Raw genomic sequence first — 18,584 nt, forward strand, 5'->3', positions numbered from 1 at the left:
ACATTTCAAACTTCTGCCAACAAAGAAATATTTCCTCCCTGTGACAGAATTTCTGGGAAAGCCTAACCATGCGCAAAAACTCCAAATCCATTTGAAGTTTTGAGCAAAGTGTGATTATCAGGTTCACGCCGAATTGGATGATGAAGTCCAAACAGGTGAAAAAGGAATGCATGAAGAATAGCATCGCTGAAATAATACCACGCATGGTCAAGCCACCTGGCTAATGTATATTTATCTTGTAAACGTCTGATAAATGCATATGCAGAAACAATCAAATCTCTGGGTTTCCATTGGAAGATTCTGCGCCACGGACTCAAGCGTGAAACCAGTATCAGCTTAGTGTCTAGTCAAGCTTGAAGCGCCGCGCCTGTTCCACAAAGCATGTTCTGCATATGCTCATGGGCGTCACTTTTATCAGGGTGGAACAAGCAGCTTTCCAGTGCTATCACTGATCAGTTGGTGCGAGTTAAGTCCCAGAGTGTGGGGTAAATAAGCAGTGGTTAGGTCCTGATGAGGAATGGCAGGCTGTTTGAGCGGGGGACAAAGGCTGGAGAGAGGCCGCCCCGGTCTATCTCTGCTGCAATGCATTCCTAGTGTGACTTCCATCATTAACCTCAGACTGGAGTACATCTTATTCTCTGTACCTGCCCAAAACAAACACTCAGCTTACCCTCCCAAAATCACTTGACTGAGTGGGTTTTGTTTCAGAAACCACCTCTCCAGACTTATATGCCTAACTGTTGATTCTATTTATACACTGTTAAGAATATAGGAAATAACATGTCCGACGTCATCGTAAAGTTGCAAATAACACGCTGACAGCAAATGCAGGACCTGACCTTGGCTGATAAAAATCCAGCAGCTTCAGCTCTAAAGCCAGCAGTGAAGAGAGCCAAAGCCAGCACTAAGTGACATGTCAGTCAGTTCGTCTGTTTGGAGCCTTCAATTCCCCGCGGCCTGAGCTTATTTACTGCATTTGTATGAAAAGCTGTGAAGAGGAGAGGGCTGAGAGCCCGGCTGGCTCTCTTACATATGTATATAGTGTTTGGAGGCAATGCGTAAAGAGCATCTCCCCTTGCCGCCTGGTAGCGTTACCACTACAAACAACTTGGGAGAAGGATGGAGCCATTTATATATTCAAAAATGGGTCAGGGATGAAGGTAATCGGAGCCGCAGAGAGTGTTAACAAGTGCAACATAAAAAGATGATACCTGGAATCTGTTAGCAGAGATTCCTGGCGCGTATTAGGAAAAGAGAGCACCAGTGACATTAAGGATGCTACCATGTCTTGCTAGTCATCTTCTTAACCAGATTTGAAGTCATTTTAATATTAGTTAGAGAAGGGGAGGGGGGTATACACAACAAACCATCGGGCATGCGTTTCAGAGTCTGATTTGTTACTATTCATGGCTAAAGCGGAGAGGAACTGTAATACTAGACATGCTTGTTAAATTCACAACACTCCAAAGCTGCCTTCTAGCAAATCCTGTCTTTTGGTTGTCAGCTTAAGACACCCCGGCATATGCATATGTACGATTTTTAAGCTCTGTTAAATGGATAGCGGTGTCGTGGCCTATCAAATGACTATAAGCTACTTGCCTTTTTGGGGGGGAAGGGAGGCATTTACAGAAAAAAAAGCGGGCAGCAATGCGTTACCTTGTATGCATGGGGAAGCACCCCACCACACATGTTTTCTCCATCCTCCTGTTAACTCCACATTAGAGCCAAACAGAGCCATTTACATGTATGTATTCAGGCTGTGTGTGACAGTAACACTCCACCCAGCCATATTAATGACTGGTACTCTGTTTAAGCCAATGACAGGGGAGTGGCAACAAACAATGACAGAATGCCTGTTTTCGATTGTGAGGCCACGAAAGATGATACGCCATTCACCACCAAGGCAGTTTGCAAATAAATTATTGTGGAGGGTATTGAGCTGCAGCAATTGCTCAGTTCCTTCAGACTATGTGCTGAGTGTGTGTTTGTAGGAGTGTGCATGCATCCCTGTAGTGTGTTTGTGCTTGTGTGAGTGGACTTATAGATCCAGTGCCATTTATTTCCCAGAGCTGGAGCGGGGCAGTTAGGGAGGCGTAAAAGGAAATGAGTTGTGAAGTGGCCATTGATCCTGGCCTGCACAGGGTTGGCTAGAGGCTGCGGGACTATTGGCCACAGTGTGTGCTACTGAATGACTGCCTCTCATTTACACTGAGGTGGTTAACCCTGGCCCAGTTCCTTTATCACTGAGCTAATGTGTTACATGGGGGGAAAAAAAGGAGAGGAAGAAAATGTTTGAGGTCAAACAAAAGGCCTAATCCAGGTCGAATGTCAAGTGGCTTCCTTTTAATGCATTTAGCACCACCGTTAAAACATATGAAATGTTTATGTTAATGTGGCTCTGTAACACTTTACATTTGATTTCTTCGCCTTGTAGCAGCAAGTGACCTCTGTGGATGACACACACAAGTATACACAGACACACACACAGTGTATACTGATACTGTGTGTATCGGTTTCTCCACCTGTGTCACCCTCGACCTGTCGACTCCTCTGCCTCCACCGCAGCTCCCGACTGCTTGAGCATAAAATACCCATAAGCATTTATTTCCAGCAGATTTCACTGTGTCTATCGCTCTTGTCCTCTCTTCTCTGCCTCTCTTTCCTCCCTCGCCCCGCTCTCCCCCTCTCTTACTGTCCCTTTCTCCTCGTCTCTCTTTCAAGCCTTGCAGCTTGACATTTCGCCATGCTCTCGGGGGACTCCTGCACGAAATGGAGTTACTGGGAGAGCGGCACTGTAAATTCCAGGAGGCCACATGTAATGTGTCTTAAACATAGATGGACAGCCCAGGTTTCAAGGAGCTGAAGAATGAGACAGAGGCAGAAAAAAGAGGGGGAGAAGGGGAGACAGAGGGACAGAAGGAGGAAGAGGTGGCGTCTAGATAGATAATAGAATAATACTGTGTTTTGTCTGGGGAAGGGTGAGCAAACAGTAGCCATGCTGTCATTCACACCCCTATATCTTTAGTGTCATCGCAAAGGGGGGAAATACAGGCCTATATGTCACAGGCCTGTATGTACTATTCTGTAGGGACTGTCTGCCGATAGCCAGGCCTGAAATAAAAAAGAAAGGATGGCTTTCATTGTAAATAAGTCAAGGATTGCAAGAAGAAGAGCTCTTTTCACTTGAAAAGAGGAAATAATTTCACAAAGACATACAGTACATGCCGCAGCCCTAATGTTTCTCCAGCCTTTACAGAAAAAAACCTTATCTTCACACCGATGATGATGGTTAACAAAAGGCTCCTTTATGAAATTGTTCATATTTCAGCGGAGGTCTTTCTCCTGTCCTGAGAGGTGATTGATGCATCAGACCAGGACCAGTGTCTTATTTACACAGTTGAGTGGGGCAATCTCAGGCCTGAAAGATAAACCTAATGAGCTTCTTTGTGTAAGGGTGCAAATGAGAGACACCATCCCTCCTCCCCTCCTCCTCCCCTCCCTCCCTTCTTCCCTTTTCCATCCAAAGGGACAGTCTGGGTGATTAGGCCTTTAAATTATGCTCAAGGGCAAAGCAGAGATTTGCATCTTAGGTGTGTGTGTGTGTGTGTGTGTTCTCAAATCCAGTATTGAGAGACAGACAGAAGCAGGTGAAGGGCAGAGAGAGAAAGATGCTCGAGGCTTGTTGTTGGAGGTGATGGGAGGTGAACACTGCATGTCAGTATTTTACAGTGTGTGTATTTACCAACACAAAACAACAGACAACAAACTTGAGTTGTTATAAGAGGGAGGGAGCTCACATGTCTGTCAAGTGAGTGCACTGCACACACATGCGCACACACACCTCCTCACACACACACACACACGCACTGTCATTTTGTCCTTTGTCTGTGGGGTAACTTTCTCCCTAATGACTTTCATTTTGGGGAAAATTTCATTTGCCCCTAAACCCTAAATATTACCCATCACTTGCTGTCAGATTTCTCATCCCTTATATTTCCTCCAGCTAAACAGCTAGGAAGGCAGGTTAATTGCTGTCACTCTCAAGTTGGACCACTGCCTAGCTCCCGTGTAGCGACAGGGGTAGCCTAGAAGAAAGATGGCACCTTGGCGCACTTATTGTAATTCCTGTCAAAATGCCGCAGTCATTTAAATGGGCTACGATCGTTTGCATTTTGCTGCATCATGTGCATCTGGAAAACACTAAAATGCACCTACACACACAGACCTCTGTAATAGTTTTTTTTTTTTTTTAATAAACTGCATCTCTGTGCAAAAGCAAGTAAATATTTATCCTCACAAACAAGGCAAGAACACATAGAGAAATAGATAAAATGCACTTTTTGTTGTTTTTGAGAATAATAGGAAGCCAGAATTGAATGAGTTAGTCATCTGGCTGTAGTAACGGATGGATGTCCCACAGCTATACAAAGGTCTTTGGATAAAACGACTAACCTGACCACAATACATGAGCCAAGGTCTCCATCTTGCTCTGAATATCAATACACTTCCTACAGTAGTGAGCCCATTTAGAGGGGGCAGTGGTCCTGAGTATTGGCTCATCAATCCCACTGATAACCCTGGCAGGATTAAGTCCACAGACCACTGTAATCAACTAACAGGCTCATTATGGACATTACGGTATAGATCCAAAGATCAATGTATGGCTTCCTTGTACATACATAGCAGCATACAATATTAAAAACACAGAACTGACTGTGCCCAATGATAAATTGATCGGTAATATAAGCTCAGCACATTTTCCTTCTTTTTTTTTTTCAACAAGGGAGCTTTTATAGTGATCATTTTAGCATAGTAATTAGGGTTGTGCAACATTCATCATTTGCTCTGATACATATCTGCAGCTGGCAAATTGCAATCAGATACAGTGGGTATCTAATCTGTGATCTCAAATCAAATTAGGTCTATTTAGACAACCTTGGGAACGGGGTGATGAAACCCTGACAGAAATTAGGGGCTGGAAATTCAATTGTGACACAAGGGTTATTATTCAGATACATGGATAACCGGGTGTGTGACTTTCACATTGGAATTAGTACAAATTATAAACAGGATATTGCAACCAAATAAAAAAAACAAGTGGGTTTTTTTGTTTATTCAAACTATCAATATTTGAATATGGGGGGAGAAAAATGTGCTCCTGTGTAACTTAGTCTTGATCTGTGTCCTGAAAGCCTCTGGCCGAATCCAAGGCGAAGAGACCTTAAGATGCTGCTTTTCTAATTATAGCTGCAGGTGGTATTTTGGAGCTGCTAGGTAATGGCACAACCCACAGGGACAGTGGAGAATTCATCAGTGCTTATTATTAATCATCCCCCCAGCAGCATGATGAGAGACTGGAGCTTCTATACCCACCGGACCACTCAATGTCATTCCAAATATGGGTGGAAAATTAAACCCAACAGCCTTCCTTCAAAATGGACTCGAGCAGACACGGACTGGAAATCTTTACTGCACACAGGTGCAAAAAAAAAAAAAAAATTGTACAAGCAAAGATGGATGTATGTATATATGACCGCACCATATACACGCTTCATACACACGCATAAAAGCTGTCATTCACTTACACACACCTGCCAGCGGCGCTATCACCTCCTGCAGATGAACGCACACGCAGCTGCAAAACAGTACCGCTCTGTGCTGACAAATGTATTTAAAGAGAGAGAGAGAGAGAAAAAAAAGAAGTCATCTTTCGTCTTCTTCCTCGGACCGCGCTCTTTCTGCAATGAGATGCAGCGTGAGTGTATGCGCCACAGGAAGTGTGTGTGAAGTTAACAGCACAGGGCCCCTGTTTTAAAAAGCCTCCAGAGACCTGTTAGCTGGACTGCTCATTTCAATGTGTCTGTCTGTGGGTCGGGAGAAGGCTCGGGCTGGCCTCTTTACAAGGTGCACACTGTCATACACCCCACCCACCACCACCACGGGCTCTTAGCCATACGTCCATCTCAGAGACTTAACTAGACACTTTCCATCACTTTTCTCTCTCAGTGCTGTGGCTGTGTGTTTTTTTTTCTTTTTTACAGCGCTGCTTTCATTGTTTTTCGATCACTTACTGAGTTCACACACACACACACACACACACACACACACACACACACACACACACTTACTTTTTACTGCCACTTTTCTAATCTTAGTAATTTAGTCTCTTATTAAATCTCTAAATCTGTTACTCAGATCAGGGCAACTGTCAATATAAAAAAAAGTCACAAACATTTCCTCAGTTGTTTAGCTGTTTCTTATTTATATGAATTTATTTACAATTGATAAAATTGAATTGTGTTGAAAATTATTGAAATAACATCTATAATGGAAATAAAAGATTTCTTGTGTGAGTGTTACAGCAACTGATAGCGAGGCTTAACTGTGTCTTTGTCTTGTTCTCTATCTCTGTCTATTTCACCCTCTATCTGCAGAGCATCGGTGTACACCCAGCACCTTCAAATGTAAAAGAATGATGACTGAGAGAGGGAGAGAATCGACCCCAATCAGGTGTGTGTGAGAGTGTGTGTGTGTGGCAGAGCGGTGATAAATGGGGGAGGGGGGGTTGAGGCCACAGTGCTATGATGCGGCTGCAGCCACCAGCAGGACACACTGGTGCTGTGCTGGGGGTGGAGGGGGGGTGTCGGGAGGGGATCAGGGGATGGGGGATGGAAGGAGGTGACGGTGAGGGAAGGGGGGGCTGCAGGACATGCTTCATTTTGCTACACTGAATACCCCCACCTCTGCACACACACACACATAGTTGCACACACACATCGGCATCTATTGTATTGCCCCGACCAAACTGACCAGAGGGCTTCAGCTGCTGCCAAAAATACGCACGGGCGCAAGCACACACAACTACACAACTACACTCTTGCATGAAAATTCCCCCACGTAGCCGAGAGGACAGCACGCATCATTACAAACCGGCGGCGTTGTCCCCCCGTCCAGCCCAAAGCGCGGCCCTCCGACCTCATCTCCCACTGCTCTTTTGGCAAACTGTCAAAGCCATCATTCACCGTGAAAAGACACGAGAGACACTTGACTCCTTTCCTCTGCTGGCGACTGACTTTCACAACTCCTGCCCCCCAGCTACCATCTCCCACACACACACACACACACACACACACACACACACACACCCTCCACTGTAGTTCTTTCACCCTCAACTTGCTCGGACTGAGTAGAAAAGAGACGGTGCAATAAAACAAACACATTTGACTGAGGAAAAGTTAAAAGAGACTAAACACAGTGATATATTTGAAATTGTTGGTGGTGACTCCAACCAGAGGAAATCACTAAAATCAATATAATAAATACTCAACAGGGAGAGAACAAGATTATCAAGTCAGTCAGAAAAGAAATGATGTTAAAATAGAGTACAAAAAAAAGTCTAAATGATTTTCTAGATGGACAGAAAGTGAGATGAAGAGACTGAGAGAAAATGAGTCTTTCAAAAGTGAAACGGTCAAAGGTTCCTGTCGCTGGTGGGTCTGTGGTTAGAGCATCTGTGTCTGTGTGTGAGCCTCTAACTAGTGTCGAATTAGGAGGCCCTCTGGTGGATACAGCACTGCCATGACACACACACACACACACACTCACTCACACACACTACCCAAATGCGTCCGTACTATGCTCCAACACACACATTCTTTCCCTTTCTCTGTCTCTCTCTCTCTTTTGTACCAGACACACACACACTTTCATGCATGCACGCACACACACACACACACTTCCTAACTCTCTCACATGGCTGCAACAACCTCTCTACAAATATAAACTGAAGTGCCAATGCAAAAAAACACAACAAAATCCATAACCATGTAAAAGTGTCACTGCAAAACATTTTCATCACTCTGCAGACAACAGCTTCAGGCAGAACACGCCGACAGCACAACAAACTAACCAAAAAATCCACCAACAACATAAACAGCCCATTACATAAACAATGTTTTTTTCTATCTCCTAAACAACACTCCAAAAAAAAAAAAAACAGCAACAAAAAAATAATATTTCATTGTGCCTCCTGCCTATGTAGAAAAGCCCAGCGCTGCCTGAGAAGAGAGCAGAGCAGAGCAGAGTGGGAGAGCGAGGGGAAAACAGAGTGAGTGGGAGAGAGAGAGAGAGAGGGAGAGGGAGAGTGAGAGAGAGAGCGAGCGGCAGAGAGACGAGACGGGGGAGAAACACAACTTACCTGCTGTTGTTGCAGATGCAGCAGCTCGACTGTGCTTACTTCGCTGCTCGTGTCACCAGCGCTTGATCTCCCATCTCTACTGCCAGCCTCTAATTGGCTGCTGCTTAGGGTGCTCATTCCATTTTGACTCATTGAACTGTTGCTTATTGTCTCTGTGGCCGACTCCTGCATCATCATGATTTAAAACCTAGAAGTGATTAAGAGGCACCGGTTAGGGCTCTTCTTGTTACAATTCCCCCCTTCTTCCCTCCTATTTTTTTTTTTTTTTATGCTTCCATTATCAAGCCCTCAGTCCCCCTCTGCAAATTAAAGCATTTAAAGAAGAGGGAGGGGGGGAAGGAGAAAGGGGGGGATGCAGGAGGAGCAATTATGCATTCATTGTGTAAATGAAGCAATACAAAGAGATGCACGTCCTGGTGCTATTTGAAATGGGAGGGGTCCCTAAATATGGCAAATGTTTTTATTTTGTTTTTTATCCACTAAAATTTGGGCACAAATCATTAAAGCATTATCCTTTTACAAAATAAAGTTTTATTTTTGTTTTATTTATCTTTTTAAATATGTAAAAATACATGTGTAAGAAATGAAATAAATACGCTTGAACAAATATGTGATTCATGAAGGAGCATATGCTTTCTTAATATCTCCATTACACTTTCAGACATCCAGGCACCACAGACAGAGAAACAGAAGCGCGGGCACTCCTAAAATATCTGACGTCTTGAAGCTGTCAGAATTTTAGTGTCACATCTGTATGAAGTTGCCTAATGACGCAAAGCTAATCATGCAAAATTAAAAAATTTTGGCGATGGGGGAGGAGGAGGAGGAGGAGGGGGGGGGGCGGGGGAGGAGGAAGGGGAGGCACCAAATCACATGGTGCAGGGCTTGTGATGAACACTATAATGGGTTTGTCATCTTTGCTGTGGCTAAATAAAACCTGCCTCGCAGGCTTCCATAGAGGCAGGACGCTCATGTGTCATTTATAGGCTCGATTCCTTTTTTCCCCCCCTCGTCTTAAATCAAACCTCAAATATTCATTCATTTTGTTACGTTTCAGAGAGAAAAAAAATAGGGACACAATTAAACCAGATGCTGAGCTGCCATAAAGCTTTATGGTGGGAAATATTAAGAATCCAAGATTTAAAAAAATAAAAAATAACAGTAAATAAACGCACGATTTGGGACTAATTCTGTTGTATTTATTAGATATGGAAAACTGGTGGAGATAGAGAAAAAAGGAAGAAGAAAAGGGGAAAAAAATCTATCACGAATATCACTAATGATTGTGCTAAAAACAGCATAAATTATGCATATTACCTCCTCTCTCTCCAGTAATAAATGTTTTATCATTTTCCCCTGCATTTAATGCTCTGTACCTTTACTGGGGCAGAGAGGAGCCCCACCAACATCAGTCGACACTCTCACAATAAATAAGACACTCAGACCCAACACACAGCAACTCAACAACGCACCACACAAGTCTGGGATTTGTGCTGTCTCCATTAAGATCACAATTATTTTTAATATTTCCAATAAAAATTTTGAGGCTATTAATATTCTAAATGATAAAAAATACTGATACCACCACAACCTTGTGGAGGAAGTTTGCTTTCTGAAGCTGTGAGGCACGATGTTATTTCTATCTCTATTTCTAAAGCACTTCTGCTACTTCTCATTTTAACAATGCAAAAAATTTCACTGCTTTTTTTTTAAACATATGAAAAAGCAATCTAATACAAGATAATCCACACACACGCAACAACAGAAGGGCAGATGATGATTGTGGCTATGTGTCTGTGTGTGTGTTTGTCAAAGTGTGTTTTTGTGTACCCAGTCCACATGGGTATATCATGTGTATTCTTTGGCCAGTTTTAATAGAAGTGTGTACATGTCCTTCATTGTGTTTGTGTGCGTGCTCGGGTGTGTGTGTGTGTGTGTGTGTGTGTGTGTGTGTGTGTTTGACGAGGGGCAGATACAGGACAGGCCTTAAAGGATGTCTACAGCCAGGATAAACAGGATCCAGGCAGGGAGAACAAACAGGGCTGAGCAGTTACACAGAGCAGGGCGACAGCTGCCCGGGACACAAGTAAATAGGGAAGAGGCCAGGACAAGGCGTGCTTGTGAACAAACAGGCCCCTGTTTAACACCACACCGCTCACTACTGATGGAGAGAGACATAGAAAAAAGACAGAGAGAGAGAGAGAGAGAGAGAGAGAGAGGGTGGAGGGTGGAGAGAGACAGAGGAAGAGAATGCTGAGTGAAAGAGAGAGAAAAGGAGAGTAAGTGGGAGGGAGGAAGGTGGTGGTAGTGTGTGTGTGTGTGTGTGTGTGTCTGTGTGTGAGGCGGGGGGGTAGAGACTGGCACAATGTGACATCCAATCCGGTGATGAATCTCAGCATAAGAAACTCAAGGCTGCTGCCGAGATCAGCCGGCTAATAAGTATTCAAATTAGGCATAAATTTTACATGCCCAATGTTTAAAATATTCAGAGAAAGACTGTCTGATTGCCTTTACTACGATTTTATGAACATTCTAATGGAGCCTGGATCTCTCTCTCTTTTTTTTGTGCTTTCTTTCTTGGACCGGCGATGGATGTTCAGAAAACTTGAAGATATATGAGAAAAGGAAATAAGGATTTTTTAATAAGATCTGAATCCAACGCAAACTACCGTGGAAGTCCAAGGAAAATTGCTACTTTGATATTAACAAACCAGTGAAATTTGCTTTTAATGTACTTATATGTGATTACCGGTGTATAAAACATTAATATCATATAAAAATAAAAAAAAATCAGACAACATAGCTTAAGTTGAGAAAAAAGAGAGAAGTGTAATTTGAATTTCTTGCACAAATAATAAAAGCTCAGCGTCCAGCTTAATCTCACCGCTATAATCTTCCCTCCCTCCTCCAAAATAAAATCGGTGCAATATGTCTAACTGCAACATAATGATAATGCAGATATATGCAAAGTATATTCGCAGAGATCAGATGGTGCTTTAACCTTAATGACAGCGGTGAGATAAATTAATTAGCCATCTAAAGGCGGCATTCAAATCTGCCAATTAGAATGTCAATTAGAAACACAGCCAGGCTGCAATGATGAGCGGGCGACCGAGCTGTGGCTCCGACTGTGGGGGTGATGGAACTGTCACAGATCGAGACGCGCACATGTGTACACACACACACACACACACACACACACACACACACACGCACACACTCAATACTCAAGAGAGACAGGCAGTGACAATATTCAGCACCTGAGGGTGTGACTGTATGCAAGTGTGTATCTGCATTTGTGTCTGAGTGTGTGAGTACTACAGGTTCTCCCTGCCCTGTACCCTCTCTCTCTCTCTCTCTCTCTCTCTGTCCCCCTCAGGGGTACCAGCCCTGACCCCGGATCAGCCTGTCCCTAAACCAACTAGGTCGGAAGGAGCCAACGCCACCTCCAGCTACAGTGTGGACTGGGGCCCTGCATGGCTGTGATCTGCGCCGGTGCAGGCAGCTTTTAATGCCGCATGAGTGAGGCTCGCCGGCTCGCATGCACGTGTGTTTGACATCCCATAAATTGCCAGTGTCCTGCATTTCAACACACCCGCTGTTTGATGCCATTTCCCCAAGCCACAATCTTCCAATGAGCCAGAACCTAGACTACTTAATATCACAATCGGAAACAGAGAGGAGGGCTGTCAGTGCCCTGGTAATACGCTGGTAATTCTCTAGATGTATAGCTGTGGGAAGGAAGATGATAGTGATACTAAAGTGTTTAGGTTGCGGGTTGGTGGAAAGATAGTGAGAGACGGGGAGAGATAACTCTACATTTACTGTCGTCGACAGTGGCTGATGGCTCCAACATCTCTGCTCAGGTGGAGCCTCGGTAAGACACACACAGACACTTTATTTGCAAAGCTTCAGACCAACTCCAGCTTTTGTCTCGTTCCTTGCGCAACCATAGCCTTGCTTGCTATTCCTCTTCAGCTTGAGCAAATGTTTACACTTGAATCTCACACTACGCAAATCTGTCTCTTCCATCAGGTATCGGGATCTGAGAAAAGGGTCCTGACGACGCATTTGGCCCAGAGATTGGGAGAATTTTCTCCTCTTTCTTCCGAGAAATGACACAACAAAGGTGTAAGGAGAATTGAGCCTTTCATTGCTCCAAACATACACACACACAGATACGTACACTCTCTCTCTCTCTTTTTCTCGCACACACGTACACACACCTATCATTAAAGGGGAAAGAAGCAGCCCTCCATCTTTGTTTGCGAGCTCTAAAAGCCCTTAATGTAGCCTCATTACCTGGCCTGTCTCCCGCTCTATCATGTGCAGTAAACACACAGTATGACACTGGCCATCCATCTAGTGGGAATACACAGCTGTCTGCTGGTGCTCCAACACTGTCTAGGGAACACTGGGGAATTTAACACACACACTCACACTCGTGCACGATACGTTGTTAACACACAACAGGCTTGACACTGGTCTGGTTCAGAGTCTGTGGGCTATCCATTTTCACTGTGAGGATGTTCTCCGCTCTGCCTCCATCTACAACACTGATCCATTCCCTCATCTTATATGCATGAGTTGCAAAAAATATTTTCATTAGGGTGACAAAAAAAGAAAAGGAGGACAGGAGGGGTGGGGGTAGCAAAAAAAAAGAAAAAAAAAGTGACCGGTAAATCTGTGATCCCAGAAGTCCATTCATTATCAGCTCACATTTCAGGTGGCTGGCTGGAATTCTTTGGATTTGTGAGATCAAAATAAAAAAATAATAATAATAGAAATTACATTTCACAGTCTGCTGACTCCTCACAGCTCTCTGATCAAGTTGAGATATGGTTACCATTTAAAATAATCACAGATTCTGTGCTTGAGTGAAATTAATTCATCATTGCCATAAGTTGCTATGCATACAAAATAAAGAAGTAACTGGGCAAGGGCAAGGGCTCCCATATTCAATACTTCAGATTGCTTAATAAATCAAAATGCCATGTATGTGCTGACTATAAAAATGGGGTTTAAAACCACCGATTTTTAAAGTGATAATTTTAATCTAAAACCAAATAATGAAGGGCAAAAAACAGTTTAAAATAACTTCATCAGAAGCCTTGCAGACATTCATGCAAGGGAGACCGTAAATGTATGCCTTCCACAAATCTTTGATTATGATCATATGTTTGTTTGTACAAGGGTGTGTACTATAGTCTTTTTCTGGTAGCGAGTTGTCACAGCACAGGGACACCACAAGCAGTTTATTACAGCCTTCTGCTTCGAGCAGGGAGTTTGGAGTCGGAGATGGAAAAACGACCACTTGGAAAGCTATGTTCGACAAAACCCAGTCCCCCGGATTAACTAAGGAAAGCTAGGCTGTCGTGCCTTAGAATTAAAAGCTTCCCTTTTGGCACTAAAGGGCCACCATAAAAGAGCATTAATGACTACTTCTTATAAACCTGTGTATGGTAATGGTTTCTGCTCTCAGATAGAGGAATTTCAAAAGTGCTTCACCGGTGAATAAAGATTGCTTTGGAAAAGAAAGGGGCTGGAGAAATCATATTTACAAAATCAGGAGTAGGTGCCAAATGAAAAGAGATGAATGTGAATAATGGACTTTGCATTTTTCAGGATTAACATTATTCAAAGCAACAGAATCAAATGTGGTTATCTCCTGTCCAATGAGCCCTACATTGACAAAACCTCAGTCATATTTCAATTCTTCATTTGAGCTGACAATAAATTGTAGTTCTGTGATAGGAGACATTCAGTCAAGAATGTTCAGAACTTAATTCTCTTATATTTACAATAAGGAGATGAGACAGAATAAGATAAAAGACAGACTATTTGCCACAGTGTGTAAGTGTCCCTGAATGGAGTGTGAGTGTGCGTCGAGAGTCAGTGTTTGTGGAGAAGAGAAAGGGGGAAAAAATGACGAAAAATGAAGAAAACCAGAGGAAAGAGTGTAAAGTGCATGTTCAATTGTGCGATCTGCACAATGTCTCCTTAGAATCAAATGCAAGAGGCACTCATGAATAGTGTGCATGATACTATGTTAATACAAATTCATTTTTTATATGAATACAACCAGCTCTGAAATATGACAATGGCAAAACAGTTATTGTACACGGAATATCCAATTACTGATAAAAAATAAAAAAGAAACAGGGTGTGGGGGGGTCAAAATATTAAATCAACATCAACAAAGAGTCATTCAGTGAAAATTGGAGAAAATATTTTAAAATGAAATGAAATATTTTTGCAATTTATCCAATCGCCTTTGCTCGACAAAATATCGTGCTTCAGCAGTAAATGCACACTTCTTAAATGTGATAGTGTGACAGAGCACGCCCCTCAGACAGAGAGAAAGAGGAGGAGAGAAACTACTTTTCTCCAGCATTTAGGCTCGTCCCATATCATTTACATGTTACCCATCAGGCACCTCACTCTGGTGAAGCAAGAGACAGCCCAGCCGCTGCGGGTGAGCGAGACAGTGACGAAAGCTGATCAGTCAGCTCTCATTTGCATATTTGCCAATTCCATTAATTAACTCGGCCCACCTAATCAAGGCTAATTGACCTATAAAGAGGGGAGGCCTCATTGTCTCATCCAATCATCTTTACCAAATCTAGAGGAGGTGCGCCAGAGAATGCAGGGTACTTCCGACCTGACTGTATTTATAGACCTCATGCGTGGCCCTGTTCCACTTAGAAAAGGCGTTTATTCAGAGAGCGATCAGGACTGAGCCGCTTTGACATGGAGCACGAGCTGTAAAACAAAAAGAAGAAAATGGACAAATTCTTTACACTGCTCTGGTGCTCTTGTCGAGAGGAAAAGAAGAAGAGAAGAAGAGAAGAAAAGAAAAATCAGAGGAGCTAATGACAGTTGCTGGCCTGACTCTCTGGTGCTCCTCCACAGCACGGCAGATCCAGCGGACAGGCGCAGGGAGCCAGCCGCGGCCGGCACATCTACAGAGACATAGCTCATTGTGACGTTTCCAGTTATTTCTGGTTGATTAGGGCCATTATGTCTCCAGCTCTGATTTATGTTGTCATTCCCTCTCAGCAGTCCTGCATCGATAGATCTTAATGAATTGGTAAATAAGGGTGAAGATTGCAGTTGACAACACCGCAACATTCCTCATTCATACCAGAAGATTTATGTAACCAATTAGGAGCATAACAGGGGGAGACTGGTCAGGAGAAAAAATAATCTTTCCACAGGAAAATTACCAAAGTCTAACCCACGACAAAATAGATAATGGGCAGTCTTTACCACCGGCTTAGTCACACTTTCTCCATGCCCGGTTGGGGACTTTAAAAGTGTTGGGAAGAAAGGATCCCTCCTGCTCCTCGTAGGATTAAGAAATTGATTTAACAAAAATATACAGAGACTGGTTGACAGTGTGTAGTGCCTGACTGCTTGACTGCACCTTTCCATTTCAAAAACACACATGACTATTCAGCACACATCTGAATAATGTCCAAACCAAAGATGATGATGGAATCAACAGATTAAAAATTAAGCCCTCGCCAACAAAGCACCACTTTGATATGGAAATGTTAAATTCAAGAAGCCACTCTTCCCCCCACAACCATCCAAAACAGAACCAATAAAAATGAGAAGGGGCGTGCATCTGTGTGTAAGAGTGTGTGTGCGAGAGTGAGTGTGTGTGTGAAGGGGGCACACGTATCAACTGTTCACTTAATGTTTGATACATCGACTAAAAAAATAATCATTTGCATTTTTTAATAGTCTCGTATTTCCATTATTTAATTTCCCTACACTGCAGTTCTAGGAATCTGTTAGCAGACAAATAAAGGCCTCTTTGTCATTAAAAAAAATCTAGATAAAAGTGCTGATCATCAATAGCCAGCGACAGGCCAGGAAGACCCATAGGGCAGGAGTGAACAGAGGTGGAAAATTAAAGCAGAGTGATACGGGAGCCGGCTCCTTTCAGCCTCTCTCCCTTCAAGCACATGCAAATGAGGCCGTGCTGCTTAACTGCATCATTTATGTGGATAATAGCGGCATCATCATTACGGGAACTCAAATTAAATTACATCACAATTAGCATAACAAAGTGATTGGTTAAACTTTCAAAACAAATAACGCGGCTCTGCTAATGAACAGTGTTAATTGGCCAGTGTGCATTCTAAATAAAACATGTAGGTAAACATGTGTTTTAGTTAAACAATTTCAAAATTCATTTTCTCCTTTTTTTAAAACAAAAACAAGGCAGATGTGGATAGAGGGGGGGAAAAAAGACGAAGAAGACTCAAAACTGAATATTGCCAGGGGGATTTGTAAGCTGAAATATAAAATGTGTAGCATTTAATTTTATTGCGCTAAAGAACCTATTATATGCCAGACTCTGGAGAACAATGTAAATTATCTGCCTTCAAAATGGAGTTTGGCCAATTCTCCATGTGAACTAATCACATAGCTCATTATGCATTAGGGTATTAAATTATGAAGAGGAGTCCCTTTCGCATTCCTGCACAAAGCCCTATGAAATGTTAATAATATGCCCACAATAGCCCAATACCATGCCTTGCTCACCCTCATCAATATTTAAGTAAACAAATTATCCCACTTGCCTTTGATAAAGATAATTAGTGCTTCACCGATTATCAGTCTTGTGACCTCTCTCCTCTTCAAACTTAACATCTGCTCCAAAGAGACTTTTTTTTCCAACACCAAGAAATGGGAGAAAAACAAATAAGTCAAACTTCAAGTAAAAAGCTTTGCCCCCTAAAAACACATGTCTGCAGCTGATTAATGTTTGATTGTTATTAGCTTATGCAAGGTTATACAGTGGCTGTGCCCTTTTATTCTGTTTAACCATCGTGGTGAATGTCTGTCCTCTTGATTTTTAATGATCAATGATTAGCTTAGCAAGCAAGTAGCAACAACTACACAAAAAAGACACACACACACACACACACACACACACACACACACACACTCGGACCAACTACTAGAGGAGCAGAAATACCACAGTGAGTGAGTTCACACGCACACATGCACTCACTCATGCAGGCACACAAACACAAAGCAGCACCGGTGCACAGACGCACACACTCCGCTTGTACGCATGCACACACACACACACACACACTCTGAGCCATTCATCAGCACTAATTAAGCAGCAGATTAACAGAGCCCGCAGACCAAGGCTGCACGGTTACACAGTGGGACGACCAGCGGGGAAGGCAGGAGACACAGCCCGGCAATAAAACACAACCATTAAACACAGCCAAGAGCCTGGAGTCAACTACGGATGACAGAGGATTGATGGAAGGATGGATAGGTGGATGGATGGATAGATAGATGGATGGATGGACAGAGTCTGCCTGACTTTTTTTCTTTCTTTTTTTTTTTTTTTACCTGAGAGTGAGGAGTGCCAGAGAGCTTGACCAGAGAACAGAGTGCTTGCCTCTGCCACTGCCGAGGGTGTCTCGCAGCAACGGCCACAAGTCGACTGGTGTCACCGCGTGGAGAGGCAACACTATCTGTGTCATCACTTCAGCCGTGTTTATGGGGGATGGCATCATAAACAAGCCAGCCCCCCCCCTTCCCCCGCTCGCCCACCCCCGCCACCCACCACCCAGCCCCCGCCCCGGCTCCCCCTCGCTCCCTCTCCTCTCTCCTCTCTTCTCTTCTCCTCTTCTCTCCTCTCCTCTCCCTCTCTTGCCGCCTCACCACCACCACCACCACCGTGCCATTCATGCATACTTAAATCACCCTCGCCCCATTAAAAAAAAAAAAAAAAAAAAAAGAAAAAGAAAGAAAGAAAGCCCAGACGCCTCTCCTGACAATTATTCTATCATTTCCAGTTGTCACCGGGGCAATTACCGACCGGGGCCCCCTGTGTGGGTCGGACATGCAGGCCCGATAGGAGAGAGGTTTGGGTTGGGGGGGAAAGAGAGGGAAAAGAGTGGGAGAGGGTACAGTGGAGCATGTGCATTTGTGCGTGTGCACGAGTGTGAATGGAAGAGGGGTGGGGGGGGTGGGAGGGGGGTAATGTACAAAATGGAAATTTATGACAGAGACACGGCAGCTTCTTTCTCTCTCCACACTGGAAATAATTAGACAATCATTTCTTATGCCTGCCACTGATGAAATATATCACAATTACTGGAAAACACTACTTATCATTTCACTCCCCCCTTTATTGGAAATGAGACACACACTGCAATTATTTGTTACATCTTAATTGTCACTGTCTTTTCATTTAGAGAATGACCTCTAAATCTGATTCAGTTTATTTGCGAGTTACTTTTTCAAAAGTAAGTTAAAAAAAGAAAAATTTGTTTATTAATGTGTTTGGGTGCAAATGTGTGAGAGGGACTGTGTGTGTAAGTGCTCTGTGTATGTGTGTGTGTGTGTG

The 18,584-nt window shown here is 43.3% G+C and overlaps 1 protein-coding gene across 13 annotated transcripts in view; it reads right to left on the minus strand.

Annotated features, from left to right (window-relative positions):
• The window catches only part of foxp2 (forkhead box P2), a 115,569-nt gene that overhangs the window by 51,956 nt on the left and 45,029 nt on the right, over positions 1-18,584 (minus strand). For 9 of the 13 annotated variants that reach the window (XM_085768722.1, XM_085768716.1, XM_085768724.1 and 6 more), the window contains one exon: positions 8,198-8,384. The exons of the other annotated variants lie outside the window; for them this stretch is intronic. In XM_085768722.1, the coding sequence (XP_085624848.1) occupies positions 8,198-8,374 (177 nt within the window). In that variant the 5' untranslated portion in view covers positions 8,375-8,384. The remainder of the gene's footprint in view (positions 1-8,197; positions 8,385-18,584) is intronic. 13 annotated transcript variants of the gene reach the window in all.

This window comes from Trachurus japonicus, chromosome 23, assembly GCF_045865225.1.
Source record: "Trachurus japonicus isolate A0001 chromosome 23, Traja_1.0".
Lineage (NCBI taxonomy): Eukaryota > Metazoa > Chordata > Actinopteri > Carangiformes > Carangidae > Trachurus > Trachurus japonicus.